Source organism: Vombatus ursinus, unplaced genomic scaffold (assembly GCF_900497805.2).
Source record: "Vombatus ursinus unplaced genomic scaffold, bare-nosed wombat genome assembly UNPS02014235.1, whole genome shotgun sequence".
Classification (NCBI taxonomy): domain Eukaryota; kingdom Metazoa; phylum Chordata; class Mammalia; order Diprotodontia; family Vombatidae; genus Vombatus; species Vombatus ursinus.
In genome coordinates, this window is record NW_020954013.1 from 171,666 (window position 1) to 199,143 (window position 27,478).

The 27,478-nt window shown below is 37.3% G+C and overlaps 1 protein-coding gene across 1 annotated transcript; it reads right to left on the minus strand.

Annotated features, from left to right (window-relative positions):
- Window positions 1-808: 808 nt before the first annotated feature.
- Window positions 809-26,138, minus strand: LOC114041982. Its single transcript, XM_027860675.1, is given in 5 exon segments — window positions 809-1,381; window positions 1,383-1,765; window positions 12,107-12,135; window positions 12,936-13,018; window positions 25,251-26,138. Coding segments are annotated over 5 exon segments (1,956 nt in total).
- Window positions 26,139-27,478: the final 1,340 nt, after the last annotated feature.

Genomic DNA, 27,478 nt, shown 5'->3' on the forward strand with positions numbered 1-27,478 from the left:
CTTGCTCTTGACCAAAAAAAAAAAAATGGTAATACAATCAGAATTCTCAGCCTCAATGTCTGATTCAAAATTAGTATTCTTCCTATTTTTCCCCCAGGAGACATGACCAGAAATATTGCATATAGTGTCAGGTTGCCTTAAAATGTTAGTTATTTTTAATGAATTCACTCCCCCCCCATTTCTCTCTATCTCCCCACTCCCCTCCCCCTTGTCCTCTCCCCCAAGCTACACCACTCATCATTTATTTTAACAAAGGTGGGTAGAATTGGGATTTATTTCATGGTGAATTTATCACTTTTCTTAAAAAGAAATCTTTTTGAGAAATAAACTATATGGCAAATGAATGGTTAGTAGCTAGATCTAGAGAAGAGAAGGCAACAAGACACAGTGGGTAGGCCTGTGGACTTTCTAGTAAGGAAACACAACATTTAGATTTGCCTCAGATACTCATTCTCTGTGTAGCACTGGGCAAAATCATTAAACTCTCTGGTTATTGATTCTTTCAACTTAACATAAGTGGTTTGAAAGTGGTGACAATTAACATGCTTTCATTCTATGAAGCATGAGACAACAGCTTAGAACTATTATCAACCTTGACTGAATATTCACCATTTTTCTAGTGATCCCAGATTTGCTATTACTCTGAACAGAAAGGTCCATGTATAGAGAAGCTTAGCTTTGAGAAAACAAAATCAAAATTTTTTGATTTATTGAAAGCTGATGCTTTGCTCTCATGTCTTTTTTCAAAATAAAACATTTGGACTGATATTTAGAAGGTTTTTTTTTTTAGCTGTAAAATTCCATGAATCTATATTTTAACACATTTGTTCTCAGAATTTGGTGAAAAAGTCTTTTTCATTCTTTTGAAATCTTTATTACAATTTAGAATCTGGGAATCACTACAGATTAAAAGAAGGGGACTGATTGTTGGGTAAGACAAGGAAAAAACAACAGAGACATACATCATCCATGGGTTTGTATCTTTAGAATTATCCATCACAATAATAAAGATGGAACTGAATGAATAGAAGCACACAAAGATGCTCATGAGCAAAAGGATGACTTTGGTAGCTCTGGTCTCTGGGGAAGAACTGGGGCTGAGGCTGGTCTTATGAGTGTGCTGGACTTTCCAGTGGTGTCTGTACAAAACAACCACCACGTAGCCACTGGTAATGGCCATGAACCCCACAAACACTGCAACATAAAGTGGCTTCCAGATTACGAATTTTGAGATAGTCATGGCACACCTGTCCACAGAACAAAGCCCAAGGTTTCTAATCAGGTTACTCTTTGTGTTGTTCCTAGTGTCAGTCACATATAGAGGCACAACCACAGCTATCAAAAGATTGAGAACCCATACCAAAACAAAGAGTGGGACAATAATCCTTTGAGGCTCTAGCTTTGACCTCTGCCAATATGGGACGGCCAGAACTGATGGTAATGACCTGGAAGACACTAAGAAGGCAGGTAATGCAAAAGGAAGTGCCCCAGGCCACTCTTTGAAGATGAAAGATGATTTTACATTAAATGTCACCCAGGAAAATTTTCTGAATGCAGGAATGCACTGCCCATGGAACTCCTCTCAAGACAATCATCACACTATTGGAAAAAGCCAAATGAATGAAAATCAGTTCAATGGGTCTTATTCTTGGACCAGTGATTATATTATAGCCATAGAAGCAAAGCATTAAACCATTTCCAAATGCTCCAATTATAATCTGAAGCATGTTGAAAGTACACAGGATATCATGATAAGAATGCATTCCTTATTGTCTTGTATAGAAAAATGTTAGTCAGACGAGAAGTTACCTGGGAATGAAAAGAGGATTTTTTCTTAGATCAAGTGATGTGAAAGGAGATTCCAAATTCTGCTCACCACTCAGACAAACTTTAGTAATTCTTGTTTGTTATATAAATATACAGTTTTAGAAAACGCTTTTCTCATACCAGTTATTTTTAAGGTTAAATATAGAAGGATTTCAATCCTTTGACATTAAAAATGTTTACATTTACAAGTAGGAACTATGCCATTTATTATTATAATTATTATTAATATTACTATTATCTTGGGTGTCTGTGTATACTATATATATATATCTAACTTTAAGAAGGACATTGATATTTTAAAGATCATATAGAGAGTAATGACAGAGATCATGATGGGATTACAGAAAAAAATATAAGAAGTGTGGTTCAAGAAAATTGAAATATTTTGCCTTAGGAGAGAAGACTGTAGAGAATCCACACAGAAAAAATAAGTAAAGTTTTCTAATAAAAGGTCTCTAATAATAAATTTCATTTGAGAAATAAAAACTTGGATGAGGAAATAAAATTTTTAATTTCCTGTGTAAAATTGGGGTGTAGACAAGGAGACATTTTGGAGAATCTTAGAACACATTCAAATATGAATAGGTCATACATGGAAATTTTTTTTTCTCTTTTGAACCCAAAATCAGAAATGGAGCAATATTTAGAACAAAACGAAAACATATTAGATGTTTCTAAATTGATCAAATCCTAAAAGTTTTCCAACAATGGACTAGGCTGTCCTGAAATGTGATGTGTTGATCTATACCAGAGACCTGCATTTGAAGGTTGATTAACTATTTATAGGGAATATGGCAAGCAAGATTATTTTATAGATAAGGTTTGGAATAGAACTCACATTTTTGAAAGACTTGATTTATTCTTGGATTTCCTTCCCATTCCTTATGGATTCTGCTAAAATATATATTACCAGATAAATTAGCAATATCAAGCACTTTATGCATCTTAAAGATCTTCTAAAATATTTTAAGACACCCATTTCCCTATACTTCCACTGTTAATTTTAGATGGAGCTATGATGGAAGGGTCAAGAAACATCAAAGCCATTGAGGCCAGGGATGCTGGTTAACCTGTACATATTTTGGCTAGATAACCTAAGTGAGCAGTCATTCTCTGTAGATTCTGTTGTTTCTAAATTAAGTGTTCATGCATTTCTTCAGGCCACTTGGGGTGACACAGAGAAGACAACTAGTTTCAGTTGCAGACTTTTTCCAAGCTCATATGTCCTTTGGCTTCAAGGATTCTAATGCTATTAATATAAAGTCATTCACCACGGAGAAGCTCTGCAGAGAGAAATTATTGTCACAAATATAGCTGTCCCTAATGCTGAGCTGTCACTCAGAATTATTACAGTAAGAGCCTTTGAGTATTCCAAAAGGAATATATTTCTCAGAACACATTCTCAGAACCCAAGAATCTTCCAACCCAGTTGGACATAAGCACTGAGGTGCAAGGGGATGGTAGGGAAACAGTATTTAGAGCACTGTTACTATCTGCCTCATAGACTCCTGTCTCCCAGAAATACTGAAATATTAAGCAGCTGTGGCTTATTAAAAATCATGTGTTGTTGTCCCCAGCCCCAACCACCAATCACCTTGTGTCATTACCAAGATTAGGTATTATAATTCTCACCTAACTTCTTTTATGTTTTACTTTTTTGGGGGATATCTTTCTATTCAAATTTCAACCCCATGTTACATCAGTACAGGATTACTGCTTAAAACTTACCCAAACTGGGTATCACTACTAGTTGCCTGCTATATATAGGGAATTATGCAGTGTTTTTTTCTTATTCTTTTCCTTACACATATGTTATCAACATAATCTTATCTAAAATATCAGTCACAAAGTACATAACAATGCTATTGAAGATTAATAGCATTCAAATGCCTATTTTATCATTTCTATATATTTATTACATATATCTATAATTATTCTATATACAGCATATGTAATTACAGAAAAAAAGTGAGGTTACAGATATCATAAGAGTTTGATGTAAATCACTACCAAAAGAGTACCACGGCCTGCATAAACATACATTTGATGAATGTAAATGAATGGAAAAACTAAATTTCAAGTTATCTGTATCAAGAAAGGCAAATTGGGCAAAAATGGAGGTCATTGTGGTTTCCTGAAAATAATAAAAATGACCTCAACTTGACTGAAATCACATCTAATCCAATTCAGTAATTCCAAGGTCAAGATAAATTCAGAAATTAGTTTTATTTTTAAACTGTTTCAAATTTTGTCTAAAGAAGATACATCTATCAAGTACATCTGACAGGTGAAATAACTTTTGCTTTAGAGGAATCTGATGTCCAAGGCAAAGATTGCCGAGGACGGCTGGGACCCCATAACCAAGCCTTGTTCCTCATGTGATAACCTCGAAACATCCTGTTTTAAGTTCTCCTGGTGGACATCCATTTCTTCAGATATAGAGGTTACCAGTCTCTTGAGACCCTTTTTATCTCTATTAAAGAAGCATCTTCCTTTCACTTATGAGTTTGATTTCTTTTAGAACAAATTATGCTTTCATTGCCTTAGAAATTGCTTTCGGAATATTTAAGTAAAAATAATAGTAGCAAGAGGAGAAAGTAGTTGTCATCCCATCTACATATAAGAAAAGCCAATTTTCACAACCTCCTTTACATGAGGATTGCACTCAGCACACAATAGGACTTCTTTGTCATGCAGGATGTGTGCCCTGTTACTGTCACATGAATTCCTGAGATGCTCTTTTTTTCCTCAAAAGATAGTTGACTAATCATCTTACACTTGCCTATAGCCCTTTAAACACATAAGTCTGTTCCATATAAATTACATGGAATGGTCTTCTAAAAAAGACAACTCAGAAAGCAACCAGTCCTCAATTTATAACCCAATTTCCTGTGCTCTGGGTTTAGAGGAGATGGCAGGGCAAACTTCCAAACTCCATTGCAACTTTACTTTAAAAGGCAGTTGAAGAAATCATGACAATATTCTAAAAAGTAGGCACAATGCTCTCTCACTGGATCTCTCTCCTTTTTTGTTTCTCAACCAAAAAAAGCCTAATTGAATGTAGCCTCCCATATGCTTTGCAATCAAGATTTAAAGAAAAGCTGAGAAAACTCTTACAGGATTCCCATGCATAGTTTTATGCCAGCCACCAACCCCCTATCTACTCCCTTCTACACTATTTTCCCTAAGAGAAGAGAAGTCTTGGCTGATGTGAATTGCTTAGTAACAGTCTTTCTATTCTGCAAAGAACCTGGGGAGCAATTGAGCCCAGAGTCCTGTCTCTGCGACCTTGAAGCTGTTGCTGTCAGGATATTTGCTTCAGTGGCCTCTTTGTCAGTGTTCTTATTATAATTATCCTTAAAATCAGGAACCAGGGGCCTGCACAAATGAAATGATATCTCCCAGGCAGCACAGGCAGTAAGGAGCAGAGTCAGAATCTGAACCCATGCCCTGAGTCTTTAATTTGAGTGTTTTTCCCGTTTCACCCTGAATAGTGGGCAACCATAGCATTTGAAGCAAAAAAGACAGAAACGTGGCTTGGCCCAATTTATAAAACGTAGCAAGTCATTAAATCTAAGGTGCACCATGATTATGAGTGGTAGAAGTAATGATGATTGAAATGAGTAAAGAAAATGCAGAGGAAAGCATGTAGAAGACAGGAATGAAGGTTAAAAAACTCTGTATTGAAAGCAATTCCCAGTTTCTCAATCAAAGCTGCATTGGAATCAAACAGGCATGAAGGCCGCCCCAGAAGCAAAATAAGACTGTAGAATGAGGACTGCAGTGGGAGACCGGGACCACACGTGTCCAACTCCCCATCAAACAAAACTTTCTGTGATTTTGAAAGATTCACCAAGTCTCTCTGGGCCTCAGTTTCCTCACTTGCAAAATGAAGGCTTTAGATCAGCTCTTCTGACTTCTCTGCTCTGAATCTCTGAGTCTATACGACTGGCACAGGGAGAGAGATTAGACGTTGGAGCATTGGCTTTGACAATCCCCACAGGAACTCTCAGCCTGTCATCCGCATTCTTTCAAAGCCCTGAAGCCTGAGTGGGGAGGAGGCGTGAGGGAAACCACAGGGCAGGAAGCCACTGAGAGCAGCAGCCTGGAGTGATCTGCCAAGGCAAGGAGTCTGCTAGGACTCAGAGGTTGCGCAGTGAGGTTACTGGACAGCCCACAATGGCTTTTCTAAGATACTGAGCCTGAATCAGAGATCAGAGCCTTCTGATCCTTGGGTTGTTACAGTTCTGTCGCCTGATCTACTCAGAAAGGGAATAGTGAGGGCCCAGTTTTCTCCCAGGCCTGTTACAAGACAGACTCTCCCAGCATCTGAATCATAACCTGCTGTGTACTGCCCCTACCCATATTCCCCTTTGCCTGGTTGCGGACCATAATAGGGAGGGGACAGAGGCAGAGACACTAGACAGGTACCTAGGGCAGGAAATAGGTCCGTGCCACATTTTAAGGATAGAATAATACCTACTGAGGCTTTTTTTCCAGGGTCTCTTTTGAATCTCAAGCACTCAGAGAATTAATTCCATTCTTCTAGAAGGCATTTCTAGGAAACTTTATCTCTGTGTTCAAGGCATAAATTCACTTACCCGTCTGATCTGTGCTGCCAAAGCAGTGGCTAGAGTTGGGTGTGGGTGTGTATGGATGAATGCATATGTATATGTATGTACATACATACTGTATGCATGGTCATACATCCAGTAGTCAGGGCTGTAGTTATAGGGATGGGGTTTACTGAGCTCATCTCCCCCAAGAGCTGTAATTACTATGTCACCTCAAAAAGGAACCTTAGTACAAGGGATCTGAGATATGTCAGAAGAGGAAACAACCATTTGTCTTAGGTTAAAATCCCCATTAGCAATTAGAATCTCTCACCAAGCAGCTTTTAACATTTGGAAGAGAAACCTCTTCTTTTTTTTCTTCCCTCTGCATGATAATATGAAAGGAGGCAAGAAAGGCCTTTTTCAAGGTCCCAGGAATAAAGTAGATAGTAATCTCTGAACACTGATGAGTGAGGGCTGCAATTCCTGTAATCTAGAACTTTTTCTACAGAAATATAATTGAATGTGTTCTTACTAATAATATTTATGCAGTGCTTCATTTTTGCAACACATTTTTGAGAATGTCACTTGGTAGTCATAACAATCATATGAAATTAGTGTTTTTACCATCTATAGTTAGAAATCCATGTTCATATAGATTTTTAGGAATTTGTTTAAGAAACTGGATGACACATTGACAGAATAGTAGAATTGTATGGATTTTTATGTGTAGGTATATATTTTTTCTTTCATTTATCATTTTGTTTCCAGACTGCAGACCTGTTAGTAGGCAGCAGCATGTTTTAGCCAAATGAGGAGCAATTGAAGGTTAAACTGAATTAGGGGAATTTGTGCTCTGTATAGGTCTATCTGCAGTGTAGACAGAAAAAAGATGACAGAGAGTTTAAGTGACCTGATCTAGGATCTGGAAATGGGAAATCACTGAATTAATATTTGAACTCAGGTTTCTTAGCTTAAAGCACTCTGTGCACTCTGCCACCTGCCCGTCTATTGGGTTTCTGGGACATATAAGTTTCCATATTTTTCCTTGAATTAGTCCTGTCTTTGCTGGGCCAGGTTTTAGCTGATCCAAAAGGATGGATGGATATTGAAGCTCTACCAGGATTTCATGTCTCTGATATAGGAAGCTCTGTGCATAAAAGTAGCAATCTTACTCTTTATTCAAGGATGGAAAGTTGAAGGAAAGTGTGAGTTAAGTTCAAAGCAATATGTCTCATCAATGAGTGGTTCCCAATGGGTCATGTTGACGGCAAGAATGGAGAACATGTCTAGAGTTAGTAAAGCAGGACCTGCTTGATTAAGATTGATTATTAAATTAAATTAAATTAAAATTTTATAAAAATACAATTGGAAATGCTATAGCCATTTCCACTGATCTTCAGACATGGTAGAACATGGGATGGAGAAGACATTGCATCTGGGCAACAGGCAAGAAGGAAGGCAACCACTAACTTGCAAACTTACTGCCCTTTGTGCAAGCTGTTTTTGAGCTCACTTTTTCTTTACCTTTGTTCTCTTTCCTTATGATTTAACAAAAGGATAGATTTCTCTCCATTCTCTAACAGTTAGAAACATGAGTCTCTTATTATCTTATTTCTACTTTAATTTTTTTCCAATTTTACTTTAAGAAATGTATGCAAATAGAGATTGTTTTGCTCTTCCTCAAGTTTCTGGACAGTCATGGACAGAGAACTATTCTGGGGTGAATAGTGAGCAGTCTTTTTTTTATTGTCCTCTTGCTTTCTCCTGTGTTTCATTTTTCTCTGGTGTTTTCGAAGAAGCAAGAAGAGGGAGAGAGTGCCTTTCTTCTTTTGAGTGTCAATAACTCTATCTATGCCCTCAATGCATTCCCTCTCACTTCTCATAGCTGTTTGACTTTGTACTCATACATTAATCTCCTTAATTCAGGTTAACCTCGGATCTGTTCCATCTACTGTGTACTGCTGTCTACTAACTTTTTAAAAACAAAACAAAAAAGAAAAGCAAATATATATATATAGATATAGATATAGATATAGATATATACAATTATGAGCAAACACAGGAAAATAACTTGATCCTACTATTCCTTCAAATGGTTCACCTTGTATTTTTTTAAGCAAATTCCTAAAATATTACAAATATTTCTCTTGCATAACTCCTCCTGTTCTTCTGTCATCCATTTCTCATCCCCTCACAATTTTGCTTTTGATTTTCTTGCTCACCTCAAACAGTCCTTTATCATTTTACCAGTGATCTCTTAAAGTCAAATGCCATTTCTCCATTCTTATCCTTCTAGACCTCTCTTAAACATGATAGAATGGATCCTGAACAACCCATACACTAACACCTCTGGTAAGAGGGCTTTCCAACCCTTTTCATGTCATCTCATTCCCCTTCAGTGTCCACCTATCAAAAAACTCTCAACAGTCGATCCAAGAAGTTGTAGCACGTATAGCAGTGATGCTCAGGTAAAAGTGTCGTGGGAATTGACTAAACCAGGTTGAGGAGAATCAAAAGGCCTTAAACCTATTGGTGAGTTAGACAGATGTCTACCCCAAATATTTGAACTCTTCCTTCTAGTGTAATGGGCAAATGGAAATAATTTGTTCCAATGACCATGAAGGTGGCTGAAGCAGGTACTGCAAAGAAAGGTTGATAGATGGGTGTATAGAATGATATTTACATATGTCCATGCATCCCATGTTTATAGAATTTGATCTAGAGGGCTTTGATCTCACATCATGATACGAAGGAATATCATAGGACTATATGATCCCTTAGAGAATAGAGCAAGACCTATAAATGTGAGTGTCACTGATGATCATCACAAATGGATTGATTGATTGAAAAGACATGGATATGTCTTGGACACAGACACATCCTCTTTCCACCTGAGCCTTGACAGTGACATAATCAGCCCAAGAAAAAGGTTCCATTAGAATGATTCCACATAAAGATTAAAATGACCACGGATTGTGTTAAGGCAGACAAAGTGCTCACGAGCAGCAGGAAAACTTTAGTGGTTCTAATCTCAGGGGAGTCTTTGAGTGAGACGCTAGTGCTATGAATGTGCTCAACATGTTTTCAGTGTCTATATTGAAAAACTGCCATGTGAACATTGATACAGACAATAATACCCACAACTAAACTATCATAGAGAGATTAGATACTAACTTTTAAAAGGCTCATGACATACATGTCCACAAAGCTATATGCCAGATTCTTTCCCCCTTTATTTGTGCTATTGTTTGGACCAGTCATGCTCAAGGGCCAAGTGGTTGGATGTGACGGTAACTTGGACCCCTCATCAAAATCTATTATCTAATGATCCTTGATAAGTTTCCTAAGTTATGTACCCAGTAAAATATATTTACAGGATAAGTTCTTTTATTGTCATGTGAATATTATAGTGGATAAAGTCTAGTGATCATAATTCCCACAGCTCCACTGACGGAAATGTGGTTATCCCTTTTTGTCAAGTGCTCTGGAGTTTCCCCTTTATAAGTGATTTTGATGAGTACCTTTTGTCCTAAATCCACCATCCTTTTTACAGTTTCCTTGATTCCTCAGCCCTTGAATATTTCAAATTAAGCTTTCATCTTTTTTTTTTTGGTGGGAGTTGAAATAATCCATAGTGGAACGCCTAAAGACATTTTTTTTTTACCATTCTAGCCTTATTCCACAAACTTTCTGTAATCAGAGTAAAACGAGGAAAGTGGGAACAGATCTTTTGTAATGTAGGAGATCAGAAACAAGAGTGAATTATGAAAGCTGAATTAGTCAGGAAAGTCTGCTTTGAGGGAGGTGTGCAACATGAGAGAAAATTATGGAGGTAAAATGAATATGAGTGTGTATCTATCCAGGTATGAATGAAAAAGTGGAAGCTCTTTCAGAGTACTGGGGTGTGCATGTTGGGGGGACGGCAACGATGAGGATACAAAAACAAAAAAACTAGAACAACAAAAGCCTGACCCAAAGAACTTCACTTTTTAATGCTGTAAACTATGTGTCAAAATCATTAAATTTAAGACAAATCTTTTAAGGTAGCCTTGGGAGGAATTACATGAGTACCTAGGGCAGGGGTGGGGAACATGTGGCCACATGTGGCCCTCTAGGTCCTAAAGTGTGGCCCTTTGGAAAGGGCCCCTGAGCTAGGGGATATGTAGGTAGGAGTTATTTGTGGAGAGTCATAAGCACCTTCTCAGGTCCCACATCCTCTGCCTACCTGGGCCTTAAACTCTCTGGACCATACTTATCTAGAAAAGAAGCTAATGCTAGAAATATCTGTGTAAATATGAAGCTGCATGGATCTAGCCACAGAGGATCCTTTCCCTGGCTTGTAGACCCTTCTTTGTAACAATCATCACCTCAGCAGTCTGGATGAACCTGTTAAGCGTTAATAAATGAAAAAGAGAAGAAAAAATATAACAAAATAACTAAGAGCTCTGTAAGACAATTCGTCAAAATAACCTAACTCTCCAATCTTCTCTTTCTTTTTCTCTCTTCTCCTCCCTCTCTCAAAAACAATATAGATTTATATATAGATATATAGATATATATATTTTATTTTTACCTAGATTCATATATATATAATTTACCTAGATATATATATATAATTTACCTAGATTTTTATATATATATATATATATATATATATATCTGTCCTACAATTTTTTGAGGACATAGGAGTGAGAGTTTTAAGCTAGAGATAAAAATCAGGAAAGAAAAAAATGACATAAAAAAAGACTTTCCAACCAATCACCCCACTCTCATTGGTGGCTCCAAGAAGCTATATATAGCACGTGCAATGGCCACAGCCTGGTAAAACTATCTTGGCAATACATGCCAAAATATTTTGAGGGTAACCAACAGGCCTCAGACTCATCAATTACTTAGGGGGATATCTACTGCACATATGTGTAGATTTCCCCTGACAGAATGAGTAGATGAGAATTTTTTTTCCCAACCTCCATGAAGGTGGCTGAAACAGACGATGTGGAACACTTAGAACTTGGTCAGATATGGAAGATTCCAAGGTCATTCATCCACTGCATTTGCTTCAACAGTCTCCACAGGAACTCTCAACCTGTCATCCACATTCTTTCAAATGCTGCAGCCTGAGTGGGAGAGGAGGTGACCAGGTCAACTGGAAGGGCCTGAAGTCACTGATAGGAACAGCCAGGGGTCTAAGACCCATAGTGCTCTGCTAAGGCAACAAGTCAGTCAGGACTCTGAACTCGTCCAGTGAGGTTGTTACACAGCTCACAATGACTTTTCCAACACATGGGGCCTGAACCAGAGATCAGAGTCTTTTGCTGTGCCTTGGGTTGACTTTTCAGTTTACATTTGAATTTACAGTTCTGTCCCCTGATCTAGTCAGAAAGGGAATAATGAGGACCTAGTTTTCTCCCAGGACTGTTAAGAGTACAGACTCTCCCAGCATCTGAATCATAACCTGCTTGCTGAATGCTGCACCGACACATGTTCCCCTTAGCCTGGCTGGGGAACATAATAGGGAGGGGACAGAGGCAGAGACACTAGACAAATAAATAGGACAGAAAATATGCCCTTGCTGCATTTTAAGGACAGAATAATGCATACCTATTAAGTCTTCTTCTACAAGGTCCCTTCTCTATCTCCCTCACTGCGAGAAGTAATTCAATTCTTCTAGAAGAGGTTGCCAGAAATGTTTATCTCTGTGTTTAAGGTCTAATGTGACTCACCCGTGTGATCTCTGCTGCCAAAGCAGTGGCTAGAATTGGGTGTGGGTATGAGTGTGGGTGTGGGTGTAGAAAGGGGGAGTGCATAGGTACATGCATATATGTATGTATGTGTTTTGTGGGGATGGCCAGGGTTGTAGGTATAGGGACAGGAACTGAACTCAGTTCCCCCAATAGCTTTAAAACCCATGTCACCTCAAATACAAAAGCCAACAGAAGGAATCTAGGATGTGTCTGAAGAAGAAACAGCCCTTTGTCTCAGATAAAAATTCTCATCAACAATTCCAAGTGATTAATTAGAATCTCTAAAGGCGCAACTCCTGACATTTGGGAGACAAACTTTTTTCAAACTGCTTTTTTTCTTCTACCTGATTACAGGAAGGGAGAGAATGAAGGGCTTTGAAGGACTAGATACAAAGGAAATAGTGATCTCTGAGCATAGATATGTCAAGACCCAAATTCTTCTAATTTCTGGTGACTTTTACAGCAGAAAATATATGCAAATCTGTACTTAATAATACTATTTCTATGGTGTTTTATTTCTGCAATGCACTTTAGAGACTTTTTTTGATCACCACAATCATATGGAATTAGTGTTTTTATTTTCAGTAGACAGATTATTTTCAGTAGACAGAAAGCAATGATCATATTAGTTTTTAAGTTTGTTTAAAAAACTGGACGCAATAAAGGGATAGGAGAGCCAAATAAATTGTATATATTTCTGTTTGTACCTTGTCAAGATACGATCAGGAGATACCTTGTATTCCAGAGCTAAGACTCAGCAAGTGAGCTACGCCCTGAGCTTGGCATAACAACAATCCTTTGTACTCACCCTCCGGATGCTCTCAGCTGCAGCAAAATCCCAGAGTCGTTTCTCATAATTATTGTATTGCTTTGACCAGCACCAGATGTTCTCTAAGCTCAGAAAAGCACTCACGTTCTGGCTATGAATCCCTGCTAAGAATCAAACTTGTCTCATTGTTGCTGTTACCCCTCATTGCACAGCCATTCAAATAAACATTGAGATTTGCCCACACTAAAGTGGGTCCCCCACTGCAGGGGCACTGGGGCTGCAGCGTATTTGTCTGCTTTTCCTCCTTGCTTACATGCCATTTCCCTCAGTAAAGAAAATAAACCTCTGTCTTAAGTCTCTGCACAGCTGATTTTGCCTGCTCTGTCTGTTTGGCTTTGGTCTCCACAGGCTGAGAGGTGGAGTCCAGTTGACAATCTCTATGTTTTGTTCCTTTGTTTTGCTTTTTCATTTTGTTTTTAAGATGTGGAGACATCTTCGTTTTCACTTATTTGTCAGCAGTATATAGTAGCTAAATGAGAATAGATTGAAGTTTAAATTGAATTAGGGGAATTAGTAAAACTACCCTGTATTCTATATAAGGCTATCTCTTCTGTAGAGAGAAAAGATGACTAAGAATTTAAATGACTTGGTCCAGGATTTGGAGATAATAAATGACTGAATTAATATTTGAACTTGGGTTTCTTGACTTAAAGTACAGCCCTCTACCCATTCTACCACCTGTGTGGCTGTTGGGGTCCTGGAGTTTACAAGTTTTTATATACTCCCTTGAATTACTTATCTTTGCTGGGGCTTGTTTTAGCTGATCCAACAATATGGATGGATAACAAAATTCTACCATGATTTCACATCCCTAACACAGGAAGCTCTGTGCATAAAAGCCACCATCATACAGATGATTCAAGGAAGTGAAGTTGAAATAAAGTCAGTTAAATTGGGAGAAATAGGTATGCTCTCAATCCCATTCCCCCTCATATCTCCTATCTGTTTGTCTTTACAGTCTTACACCAATTCAGACTAACATTCAATTTGTCCTTATCTGTCTACAACAGACTGCTGTCTACTAACATCTTAAAAACAAAAGAAATAAAACAAAAAAAGAAAACGTATACACACAAAAACACAAGCGAATTATGTGGTCCTACCATTCCCTCAATTTGTCATCAAGTTTGTTTGTTTGTTTTTTAAACGAACTCCTAAGTAACAATGAAAACATCTATCTTCTGTCTCTGCTCCTCTTCTGCACTCATTCCTCATCCCCTTGCACTTTCCTCATTCACCTCGAACAGGTCTTTATAAGTTCACCAGTAATCTCTTATGGTGGAATCCAAAAGCCTTTTTTCAGGTCTTGTCCTTATTGACCTCTCTTCATCTTTTGCTACAATTGACCACCCACTCCTCAATACCTTTTGAGTGGAATATATCAATGGGCTCATCCATGTTCATTATGTCTCAAGTCTAACTCATCTCCAAACCAACCTTCCCATCAATGAAATTCATATTCCAAAAGGACTTATGTGATCATGTCACTCAATTCCTCACAAAGAAACAATGGCTCCAAATTCCTTTCAAAGAGCATTCCCTTTTTGACAAGAACTTTTTTGAAACCAGGAAGCAATCTGGCACAAATTTAGATTAGACAAATGTTGCTGTTGTTTGTTATTGTTAAGTCATTTTTTTAAGTCATGTCTGATTCATTGTGACCTCATTCTATAGGATTTTCTTGAAAAAGACATTGGGGTGGTTTGCCATTTCTTTCTCTAGGTTCCCTATTTTACCACTGAGGAAACCAAGGCCAACAGAGGATAAGTGACTTTCCCAAGATCACAAAGCTACTAAGGGTCTAGTGCTGGATTTGAACTCAGGCCCTTCTGACTGTAGGTCTGGCACTCCACTTAGATACCACCTCCCACCAAATAGGTTTCACTATGTTTCACATTATGGAGGAACTCATTAATGATCAACTGTGAAAACAAATCTATCAAATATCACTGATGAGAGTCATATGTGTGAAAACTATGGAAATATATGAGAAATAGCAATGCCCCACTAGTTAAGTGTTGAAAGAATATAAATAAGCCATTTTCATGAATATAATTAGCAACATATCAATGTATGAGACATTGTACCCTCTATATTTCAGTCAGTGGTATGTTGATAAAGATGTTGGCTAGGTCATAATGTTATTTTTGAAAGCCTGCCCACTCCTTTCTAAGACTGTCATGAAGAGTGTCCTCAATGATGGGTTTAGTTTTGCGTGAATGCAATCTCTACTTCTGGAAAGCTGAGATTGGTGGATTCTTTGATCTCAGGAATTCTGAGTTACAGTTGATAAAGTAGATCAAATGTTTGTCCTAAGTTTGAAATATATATATGATGACCCCCAGAAAGTGCCACTAAGCTCCCTAAAGAAGAGTAAACTGGCCCATGTCAGAAAAAGAATAAATCAAACATTTCATGGTGATCAGTCATATGGGTGGACCTATGAGCAACCATTGAAATTTTAGCCAAGGCATGATAAGGTCATGCAGTTTCATATTTGAAAAACAAATGGCCTCAATATATATGCTTGTTTATCTAAAAAAAATCCATATTGATGAACAAATGTGCACATTATTTAGTAATCAGTGTTAATTCCCCAACGTTATTTTTCCTTTCTTTTATGAATGAATGGAAGGTAAAAGTAATAAGTATTATTTTCATGACTTTGATATCTTTCCATCACTCAGATATCTTTAGGATTATTTCTTCAGCACATCCATACAATTATATTGTCTCCTCTTCAAATCCAGTTCCTTTCTAAGTTGGTTATTTGAAGTGCCAAAGCTACTTTCTCAAGGTAGACTTTGGAAATAGCTATAATAAAGTCAAAGTATGGTGGCTCCACTGTCTTTGATATCAAAACACTTTGTTATGGGAACCGGTCCACATTTTTTTGCATTTGTTGCCATCATTATAGTTTTATCCCATAGGTTGGGAGTTGGAAGTGTATTTAAAGACTACAAAGCACAAGAATTTCTTTTGAACATATGAGCACAACAAGGAGCAGGGAAGTTCATTTACTTGCTCAAGGTCATCTTGACTTTCCTGATTTGCCTAACCGCTAGTGCAATCTGAAAAAATCACCTAGTATTTATTTCACATTTTAAAATCTGGGTAGACTGGAAGCTCCTTCATAGCAAGGACAGTTTTTGAAACTTAAGGTCAAGAAAATAAAACAATTTTTTTCACATAACAATAGCATATGATAATAAACACTCACTTTAGCCAAAACAGGAAATAGTTACCATTATAATACATAGACAAGTGATCGACCAACTTCTCTATTATTTGAATGAGACTTTACCTCGAGTCTAGGTTTCCCACAGAGAATACGTAGAATTTGGATCAAGGGGGGGCTAGGTGGTGCAGTGGATAGAGCACCAGCCCTGAAGTCAGGAGGACATGACTTGATACTTACTAGCTGTGTGACCCTGGGCAAGTCACTTAACCCCAATTGCCTTAAAAAAAAAAAAAAGAAGGTGGATCAGGAAATTTCCTAGCTTTCTTGTAGAGTTCTATGTCTCTAAGGCTGTAAAAAAGAGTTACTTAACCACTTCTTGCCTGTCTTTTACCTTTGCCAATCTGATAAGGCCTACAGATCCTTTCTTAGAACGTTTTAAACTCAGACAATAGTTGATTTGTTTTATCCACAGGGCAGAGCCAAGAATGGAGACTAAAGGCAGGAATTTGTTCGAACTCTCCCAAATTCTCCTCCAAACACTTTAAGTAATGACTCAGAACAAATTCTGGAGTGTCATAACCAACAAAATGACAGGGTAAAACCATTTTAAAGCCCAAAACACTTCAGAAGGATAAAAAGAAAGGTCTGTTACAGAGAAGAGAGAATGCAGTGCGGTCCAGCACAGTTTGTGCCAGAGCAGGTTAGGCCTAAGCAAACCAGAAGCAGGTCTTGCACGTGACTGAATTGTCTGCAGTGGTGGCAGCTTCCAGAGCCGTCACCCCAAAGACAGTAAAGGCATCACACAACTGATCAGAAGGAGATTATAGGGGGTCCTTTGTTGGCAATTGGTACAGGGTATGTTGTTTACCCATACATGGATTTGGGTCTACGTTCTATGTCATAGTCCAAGGATGAGGAGGAGCACTAGAACACCAGAGCTTGTAGTCACAGGGAAACAGGAGCCCTGGTCACAATCCCAGGGCAGAAAAGAGTACTTGTGGTCATTCACAGAAAGGAACACAGGCATATAGACTAATAAACAGTTCTGTCTTTAGAGCCTACCGTACTGGAAGAAATAAATATTTACAGACCCCCTAGAACTAGCTCACAAACAGTGGCACAAAAAAAGTCTTGAAGTTTAGGATAGTGCCCCCTCAATCCCAAGAGCAGAGCTCAACTTTAACATAAAGTGAAAAGTCAAGAAACAGGCTGGAAAAATGAGCAAACAACAACAACAAAAAGAACATGACCATAGAAAGTTATTCTGGTGACCGAGAAAATCAAAACACAAACACAGGAGAAGGTAACAAAGTCAAAACCACTACATCAAAAGCCTCAAAGAAAAATGGAAATTGGTCTCAGAACCAAAAAAAAAAAAAACCTGGATTAGCTCCAAAAAGACTTGTTAAAAAAAAAAAAGAAATGAACAAAAGAAAAACAAATAAGAGATATGAGAAAAATTGGGGAAATAGTGATGCAAAAAAAAATCATGAAAAAAGAGTCAACAACTTCATAAAAGAGACACAAAAAAGCACTGAAGAAAATAAAATTTAAAAAAAAAGAATAGCTCAAATGGTAAAAGAAGCACAAACATCCAATGAAGAGAAGAACTCCTTAAAAAAGCAAAATTGGCCAAATTGGAAAAAAGAAGATAAAATAAATATTTACTAAAGAGAAAAATTCCTTAAAAATAGAATTGGTCACATGGACAAAAGAAGTTTAAAAATTTACTGAAGAAAAAACTCCTTAAAAATTATGATGGGCCAAATGGGAAAAGGGGTACAAAACCTCATTGAAGAATATAATTCCCTGAAAATTAGAATTGGGCAAATGGAAGTTAATGCCTCCATGAGACATCAAGAAATAATAAAATATTTTTAAATGAAAAAAGAATATCTCATTGGAAAAGAAACTGACTTGGAAAATAGATTTAAGAGAGATCATTTAAGAATTGTTTCACTAGCTTAAAGCCATGATAAAGTAAAGAACCTAGACATCATCTTTCAAGACATTATCAAGAATTACTGAACTGATATCCTAGAACAAATAAATAAAATGGAAATTGAAAAAAATTCACTGATCACTAACTAAAAGAGAGCACAAAATCAAAACTCTCAGCAATGTTATACCCAAATTCTAGAGCTCCCAGGATAAGGAGAAAAAATTATAAGCAGCCAGAAAGAAACAATTCAAATATAATGATGCCACAGTCAAAATAACACAAGATTTAACAGCTTCTATATTCTTTGAATATGATATCTGAAGGGTAAATAGGCTCAGATTAGAACCAAAATTCACCTACCCAGTAAAACTAAGTATAATTCATTAAGTAAAAATATATATTTAATGAAATTGAAGACTTTCAAGCATTTCTGATGAAAAGACCAGAGAGAAAGAGAAAATTTGACTTTCAAATACAAGACTCAAGAAAAGCATAAAAATTAAGAAAGTGAAATCATAAAGAATTTGGTTAAGTTAAACTATTTACATTCTTACATGGGAAGATGATACTTTTAACTTTTAAAAACTTTAAAATTCTTAGGGTAGTTGGAAGTGTGCATAGAAATAATGGATATAAGTTGACTGTAATGGGATGATAAAATTAAATGGTTAAAAGGCAGTATACACTGGAAGAAGGGGAGTGGGAGAGGTAGAATAGAGTAAATTATCTCGCATAATAGGGGAATCAAAAGAGCTTTTACAATGGAGGTAAATATAAGGGGGTATGGACAAGGCTTGAACCTTACTCTCATCAGAATTGGTTCATAGAGGGAATAACATACACATTCAGTTGCGTATAGAAATCTATTGTACGTTACAGAAAAGTAGGTGGGGAAAAGCATAACAGAAATGGGGTCTGATTGAAGGGAGGAAGGATTGGTGGAGGCAGTGGTCAAAAGCAAAACTCTTTTGAGGAGGAACAGGGGGAAAAGAGAGAGAGAAGGATAAAATAGGAAATAAGATGGAGTGAAATAGCAAATTATTTCTAATAACAACCTCATTTCTCAAATATTAAGAGAACTTTGTCAAATTTATGAGAATACAAGTCATTCCACAAATGATCAAACAGTATGAACACATAGTTTTTAAACAAAGTGATCAAAGTTATTAATAGGCATATAGCAAATCTCTAAATCACTTTTGTTTAGAGAAATATAAATTAAAACAACTCTGAGTTACTGCCTCTTACCTATTACATGGGCTATTATGACAGAAAGGAAAAACCACAAATGTTGGAGGGGATGTGGGAAAATTGGGAAACTAAAGCACTGTTGGTGGAGCTGTGAACTGATCCAACCATTCTGGAGAGCAATTTGGAACTATGCCAAAAGGGTTTGAAAATCATGGATACAAGCATGACAAGCAGGATGATTTCAGAAAAACCTAGAAAAACTTACATGAACTAATGCAAAGTGAAAGGAATAGAACTGGATAAACATGTACATAGAAACCTTAATATTATACAATGATCCATTATGAATGACTTAGCTATTCTCAGCAATTTAACGATACAAGATTATATGTGGAGGATTTATGAAAAATCCTAGCAACCTTTAGAGAAAAAATTAGAGTCTGAATGCATATAGAAGGAAACATTTTTTTGCTTTCTTTATTTTGGGTGCTTTTTGGTCTATATTTTCTTTCCTAACATAACTACCATGGAAATCTGTTTTGCGTGACTGCACATGTATAACATATTATATTACTTTCCTTCTCAAAGAAGGGTAGGAGAAAGAGGAAGGGGATTTGGAACTCAATTTTTCTAAAAAATGTGTTTTAACAATTACTTTTACATAGTATAGAGAAAATAAAATACAAAAGAAAAATTATATTGTAATATAATATATACACACATACATACATATATGTTCATATAGATAGGTAGAAATAGCTATAGATGAGAGACAGAGGAAGATAGAAAGGTAGAAAGGTAGATGATAGATATTTAAATAAGTTCTTTTACAAGGTAATATAATTTTTTATTCTATTTTTATTATTTATTTTCTTTTATTTTCTTTTTTTAATTTATTTTTTATTTAAAATTACAAGATTTTGAGTTCCAAATTTTCTCCCCATCTTGTCCCTCCCACACCCCAATATGGTGTGCATTCTGAATACTTTTTCCCCTAATCTGCCATCCCTTCTATCTCCCCCCCCCTTCTCTTATCCCTTTCCCCTTCTGTTTTCCTGTAGGGCAGTATAGATTTCTATATTCCATTGCCTGTATATCTTATTTTCCAGTTGCATGTGAAAGCAATTTTTAACAGTTGCTTTTAAAACTTTGGGTTCCAAATTTTCTCCCTTATTCTCTCCCCATTCACCCTTATTGAGAAGGCAAGCAACTCAATACAGGTTATACATGTGTAGTCATGCAAAACACTTCCATAGTAGTCATGTTATGAAAAACTACATATATTTCCCTTCATCCTATCCCACCCCCTATTTATTCTATTCTCTCTTTTGACCCTGTCCCTCCTTAGAAGTGTTTGCTTCTCATTACCCCCTCCCCCAATCTGCCTTCTCCTCTGTCATCACCCTGCTCTCTTATCCCCTTCCTCCCTATTTTCTGTAATATAACTTTCCATATCCAATTGAATGTGTATGTTATTCCTTTCTTAAGCCAAATCCAATGAGAATAAGATTCAGTCATTCCTTCTCACCTTCCCCAGTTTCCCCTCAAGTGTAAAAGCCTTATCTTGTCTGTTTTATGTGAGATAATTTACCCTTTCTAACTCTCCATTTCTCTGTCTCCCAGTATAATCATCTCTCACCTCTTAATTTTATTCTCCAGATATCACCCCTTCATCTTCAATGCATCCTGTGCTCTCTATCTATCTATCTATCTAGATATATACATAGATATAACTTTTTACCTCCAACTACCCTAATACTGATGAAGGTCTCAAAACTTACAAATATCACCTTCCCATGAAGGAATGTAAACAGTTCAACTTTAATATCTCCCTTATGATTTCTCTTTCCTATTTATCTCTTCATGCTTCTCTCGAGTCTTGTATTTGAAAGTCAAATTTTCTATTCAGCTCTGATCTTTTCATCAATAATTCTTGAAAGTCCTCTATTTCACTAAATATCCATTTTCCCCTGAAGAATTATATTCAATTTTGCTAGGTAGGTGATTTTTGGTTGTAATCCTATCTCTTTGACCTCCAGAATATCATATTCCCTGTCCTGCAGTCCCTTAAGGCAGAAGATGCTAAATCTTGTGTTATCCTGATTGTGTTTCAGCTATAGATTGTGTTTCTTTCTGGATGCTTGCAATATTTTCTCCTTGATATAGGAAACTCTGGAATTTGGCTACAAAATTCCTAGGAGTTTTCCTTCAGGGTTCTCTTTCAGAGGTGATTGGTGGATTCTTTCAATTTCTATTTTGCCTCTGGTTCTAGAATATCAGGGCAGTTTTCCTTGATAATTTCTTGTTTTGTTTTTGTTTTTGTTTTTGTTTTTGGCTAGGCAATGGGGTTAAGTGACTTGTCCAGGGTCACACAGCTAGTAAGTGTTATGTGTCTGAGGCCAGATTTGAACTCAGGTCCTCCTAAATCCAGGGCCGATGCTCTATTCATTGCGCCACCTAGCTGCCCCTCCTTTATAATTTCTTGAAAGATAATATCTAGTCTCTTTTTTTGACCATGGCTTTCAGATAGTCCAATAATTTTTAAATTATATCTCCTTGATCTATTTTCCTGATCAATTGTTTTTCCAATGAGATATTTCACACTGTTTTTTATTTTTTCATTCTTTTGGTTTTGTTTTACAGTGTCTTCATTTCTCATAAATTCACTAGATTCTATTTGCTCCATTCTAATTTTTAAGAAAGTATATTCTTCAGTGAGATTTTAGACTTACTTCCATTTAATCAATTGTGCTTTTGAAGGCATTCTTCTCATCATTGGCTTTTGGAGCCTCTTTTACCATTTGGATTAGGCTATTTTTTAAGGTATTATTTTCTTCAGTATTTATTTGGGTCTACTTTAGCAAGCTGTTGACTAGATTTTCATGATTTTCTTATATCACTCTCATTTCTCTTCCCAATTTTTCCTCTGCTTCTCTTACTTGCTTCTCAAAATCTTCCATGGCCTGAGATCAATTCATATTTTTCTTGGAATTCATATTTTTCCTGGAATTCATATTTTTCCCATAGGGCAAGACAGATTTCCATACCCAATTGAATGTGTATGTTATTCCCTCCTTAAGTCAAATCCTATGAGAATAAGATTCACTCATTCCCTCTCACCTTCCCCCATTTCCCCTCCACTGTGTAAGAGTCTTTTCTTTTCTGTTTTTTTTTTGATAGTTTATCCTGTTCTACCTCTCCCTTTCTCCTTCTCCTAGTATAATCCTCTCTCACTCCTTAATTTTATTCTCCAGATATTACCCCTTCATTGTCAACTCACCCTGTGCCCTCTATCTATCTATCTATATCTATATATACATACATATAATTTTTTCCCCTCTAACTACCCTAATACTGACAAAGATGGCAGAGGGAAAGCAGTGATTGCTTGAGAGTTATCCCCCAAACTCCTCCAAATACCTATAAAAATGGCTATAAACAAATTCTAAAGCAGCAGAACCCACAAAAAGACAGAGTGAAACAAATTTCCAGCCCAAGACAGCCTGGATGGTTGATCAGAAAGGTATATCGCGCTGGGCAGAGAGAGGAGCCCAGTTCCGCGTGGGCGCGCAGGCCGCAGCAACCGTGGAGCAGGCCTCAGAGGACTGAATCGCAGGCAGCTGTGGCAGTTTCCAGACTTCTCAACCCATGAATGCCAAAGACAACTTGGAAGGCCAATGGGAAAAGTCTGTGACTGCAGTGAGAGAAGGACCTAGGTCTGAGTCACAAGTCCTGAGCATGGCCCCTGGCCAGCAACTGTTTCCTGAGTTTCCAGCCCACAGACTGAGTGGGAATCGAGTTGCTGATCAGAGGGGGATCACAGGGATCTCTTTGCCAGTGCTGAGGCAGGAATCTCTTGCTTTACTGGTGCCTGGATCTGCGTCACAATTCTGAGAGGCAGTCCTGGGGCAAGAAGGAGTGCTGGTGTGGTGGAGCTTGTCGTGGCTGTGGAGAGAAAACACTTCGCCCCTTATCATACCACCAAGTTTCAGGTCCCTAGAAGTATCTCTGAAAACAGCTGTACAAACCCCTGAAGATTTGGGCAGTACATTCTCCATATTGGAAGCAGACTTTTACCTTAACAAAGAGTTTAAAACTCAAATAATTGGCTGGGATCATGAGCAAGCAGAGGAAAAAGAATCAGACTATATTATCTTACTTTGGTGACACAGAAGATCAAAACATACAACCAGAAGAAGACAATGAAGCCAAAGCTCCTACATCCAAAGCCTACAAGAAGAATATGAATCAGTCCCAGGTCTTGGAAGAGCTCCAAAGGGATTTTGAGAAGCAAGTAAGAGAAGTAGAGGAAAAACTGAGAGTGATGCAAGAAAATCATGAAAAACAAGTCAACAGCTTGCTAAAGGAGACCCAAAAAAATGCTGAAGAAAATAACACCTTAAAAAATAGCTTAACCCAAATGGCAAAAGAGGTCCAAAAAGCCAATGAGGAGAAGAATGCCCTCAAAAGCAAAATTGACCAAATGGAAAAGGAAGTCCAAAAGATTACTGAAGAAAATACTTCCTTAAAAATTAGAACAGAGCAATTGGAAGCTAGTGACTTTATGAGAAATCAAGACACTGTAAAACAAATCCAAAACAATGTCAAATTAGAAAACAATTTGAAATATCTCACTGGAAAAACAACTGGCCTGGAAAATAGATCCAGGAGAGAGAATTTAAAAATTATTGGACTATCTGAAAGCCATGATCAAAAAAAGAGCCTAGATATCATCTTTCAAGAAATGATCAAAGAAAACTGCCCTGATATTTTAGAACCAGAGGGCAAAATAGAAATTGAAATAATCCACCGATCTCCTTCTAAAAGAGAACCCCAAAGGAAAATTCCTAGGAATATTATAGCCAAATTCCAGAGTTCCCAGGTCAAGGAGAAAATATTACAAGCAGCCAGAAAGAAACAATTCAAGTACTGTGGAAATACAATCAGGATAATACAAGATTTAGCAGCTTCTACATTAAGGGACCATAGCACATGGAATATAATATTCCAGAGGGCAAAGGAGATAGGATTACAACCAAGAATCACCTACCCAGCAAAACTGAGTATAATCCTACAGGGGGAAAAATGGTCATTCAGTGAAATAGAGGACTTTCAAGCATTCTTGATGAAAAGACCAGAGCTGAAAGGAAAATTTGATTTTCAAATACAAGACTCAAGTGGAACATGAAGAGGTAAACAGGAAAGAGAAAATCATAAGAGACTTATTAAGGTTGAACTGTTTACATTCCTGCATGGAAAGATGATATTTGTAACTCATATTTTTCTTGGAGGCTTTGGATGTAGGAGATTTGACTTTGTTGCCTTTCTCCTCACTCCAGGACCACCACCCAGAACTGTGACCCAGATCCAAGCAGAGGCAAAGCTAGAGAATCCTGTCTCAGCACTAGCAAAGAGATCTCTGTAATCCCCTCTGATCTGCCACTCAATTCCCTCTCTGCCTATGGGCTGAGCTCCAGAAGCAGCAGCTGCCGCCCCAGGGCTATGCTGGGACTGGGGCTGGGGCAGATATTCTCTCTCACTGTGGTCACAGACTTTTCCTACTGACCTTCTAAGTTGTCTTTGGCATTTGTGGGTTGAGAAGTCTGGAAACCAGCACAGCTGCCCATGATTCAATCTTCTGAAATCTGCTCCAGGATAGCTGAGGTCGGTTTTGCCTGCATGTCCACGCTGAACTGCGTTCCTCTCCCAGCCTGGCACAAGAGACCTTTCCAAATAACCATCCAGATTGTCTTGGACTGGAAATTTGTTTCACTCTGTCTTTTTGTGGGTTCTGCTACTCTAGAATTAGTTTAGAGCCATTTTTACAGGTATTTGGAGAGGTTTGGGGGATAGCTCAAGCAAGTCACCACTTTTACTCCAATATCTTGACTCCAACTTAATATAATTTGAAATGGAAGGATTTGACCTGAGATTATGGTAAGAATAAAACATTTTAGGAGTTGATGATCCTTGAGAGAACAAAGCAGGACTTATGAATTTGGGTGTCACTAGTGATCAGCACAAATGGGCTGATTGACTGAAAAGACATGGAGAGAAAAGGAGTGACATGATCAGCCCAAGAACTGGTTCCATTAGAATATTTCACATAAAGAATAAAAGGACTGCTGATTGTGTTAAAGCCAACAAAGGTGCCCACCAGCAGCAGGATGACTTTGGTGGCTCTAATCTCAGGGGAGACTCTGGGTGTGAGGCTAGTGCTGTGAATGTGCTCAACTTGCTGTCGGTGCCTATATAGGAAAGCTACCATGTAGACACTGCTGCAGGCCGTGATGCCCACAAATGCACTATAATAGAGAGACTTCCAGATATGAACTTTTAAAGCATGCATGGCATGCATATCTGTAAAGCAGTATCCCAAATTCCTTCTTCCTTTATTTGTGCTATTACTTGGACCAGTTATGTACAAGGGCACAAAAACATCCATTAACAGATTGAGAATCCAACAGAACACACAACAGGGTAAGATACATTTGTGAGATCTGGCTTTGAGCAATGCCCACATAGGGCTATTGGCACTGATAGTAATCACTTGAAAGACACTCACCAGACTGACACTGCAGAGTGAAAGGCCTCGGGACACTCTTTGCAGATAGGTAATTAACTTACACCCAATATCATTCAGGAAGTTTTCCCACCCCCAAATCTCTATGATCTTGGGTATTCCTCTGAAGAGAAGCATCATGGTGTTGACAAAGCCCAAATGGATGACAAATGGGTCAATGGATCTTTGCCTATAGCCAGAACTGAAATTAATACAATAAAAACAAAAGAGGAGACCGTTCCCTAGGATTCCACTCATAAACTGGATCAGATAAATCATGCCCAGGACATCTTTGTGGGAAATCATCAGTTGTTGTTGTTGTTGTTGTTGTTTTTTGTCTTGAACAAAAAAAAAATTGCTGCCACAGCAACCTGAGGAAGGAAAAAAAAACACATTGACATTAAGAATATTTAAAATACAGAGATTTCCAAGAGGATTTCACATCCTTTTGTCAGTAGGAGGAACGATAAACCTTTCATGTTCAGTGACTTGGGATATTCAGTTCAAAGTGTTTTCTTAGGTGTCTGGAGGAAATTAGGTAGAGACAAATATTTCACATCATATAGCAAAATCAATTCCAATGAATTACATGATATAGACATAAGAGGAGAAATTTTAAAGAAATTAGAGGTGCAAAGAAGAAACTGCCTTTTTTATTTTTTCTAGCATTTGCATAGCACTTTAAAGTTTTACAAAACAATTTACAAATATTTGTTTTATCCTCATGAAACTCCTTGTAGGTACTAGTAATTTCCCTTTTCTGTTGTTCAGTCATTTCAATCCTGTCTGCCTTTTTGTAACTGGAATTGGGGTTCTCTTGGCAAAGATACTGGAGTAGTTTATCACTTCCTTCTCCAACTCATTTTATTAATGAGGAAACTAAGGCAAACAGGGTTAAGTGACTTGCCCTCTGTGACTTGTCACAGAGCTGGTAAGTATCAGTATCCTTTTAACTTGGATTTTCCTGACTCTTCCTTATTCTAAGCCTGGTGCTCTAACCACTGTGTCCCATAGCTGTTCATCTTCTCCCCTTTACAGATGAAGAAACTGAGGAAGAAAGAGGTTAAATGACCTTGCTTAGTACCACATATCTAGCAAGCATGCCTGAGATTAGATTGGAACTATGGTCTTCCTACTTCTAACTTCAGAGTTCTATGTACTGTGACATGAAGCTTTTCATGTCTATTGATAAATGAAAACTTCATGACCAAATAAGTAAAAACAAAAGATAAATTGTAAAATTTTAGTTATTTCATTTTTTTTTGCACAAGCAAACTTAGAATTGAAACAAAACTAGTAATTTTTCAGCAAGTCTTTCTGATACATATATCAGATTCAAATTTATAAGTTTGAGTCATTCTTTATAATATAAGTATTTAAAGCTAGAAACTGGCAGTCTTAAAAGGAAGAAATACAAGATGTTAATGAACATATAAAAGAAGGCTCCTAATGACTAATAGAGAAAGGCAAGTTAAAGCCAAAGATGAAAATCAGTTCCTACCCCCTGCTAGAAATGTGAGTGACTCTGAAAAGAGAATGAGACATCCTTTTGTAGATAGAGCAAGGTTGAGTGTTTGTTTTTCTGGACTATGAATTCACCTTGTGAATTTTTATATAGTTTTTATTTGCATTTTTATTGTTCCTTT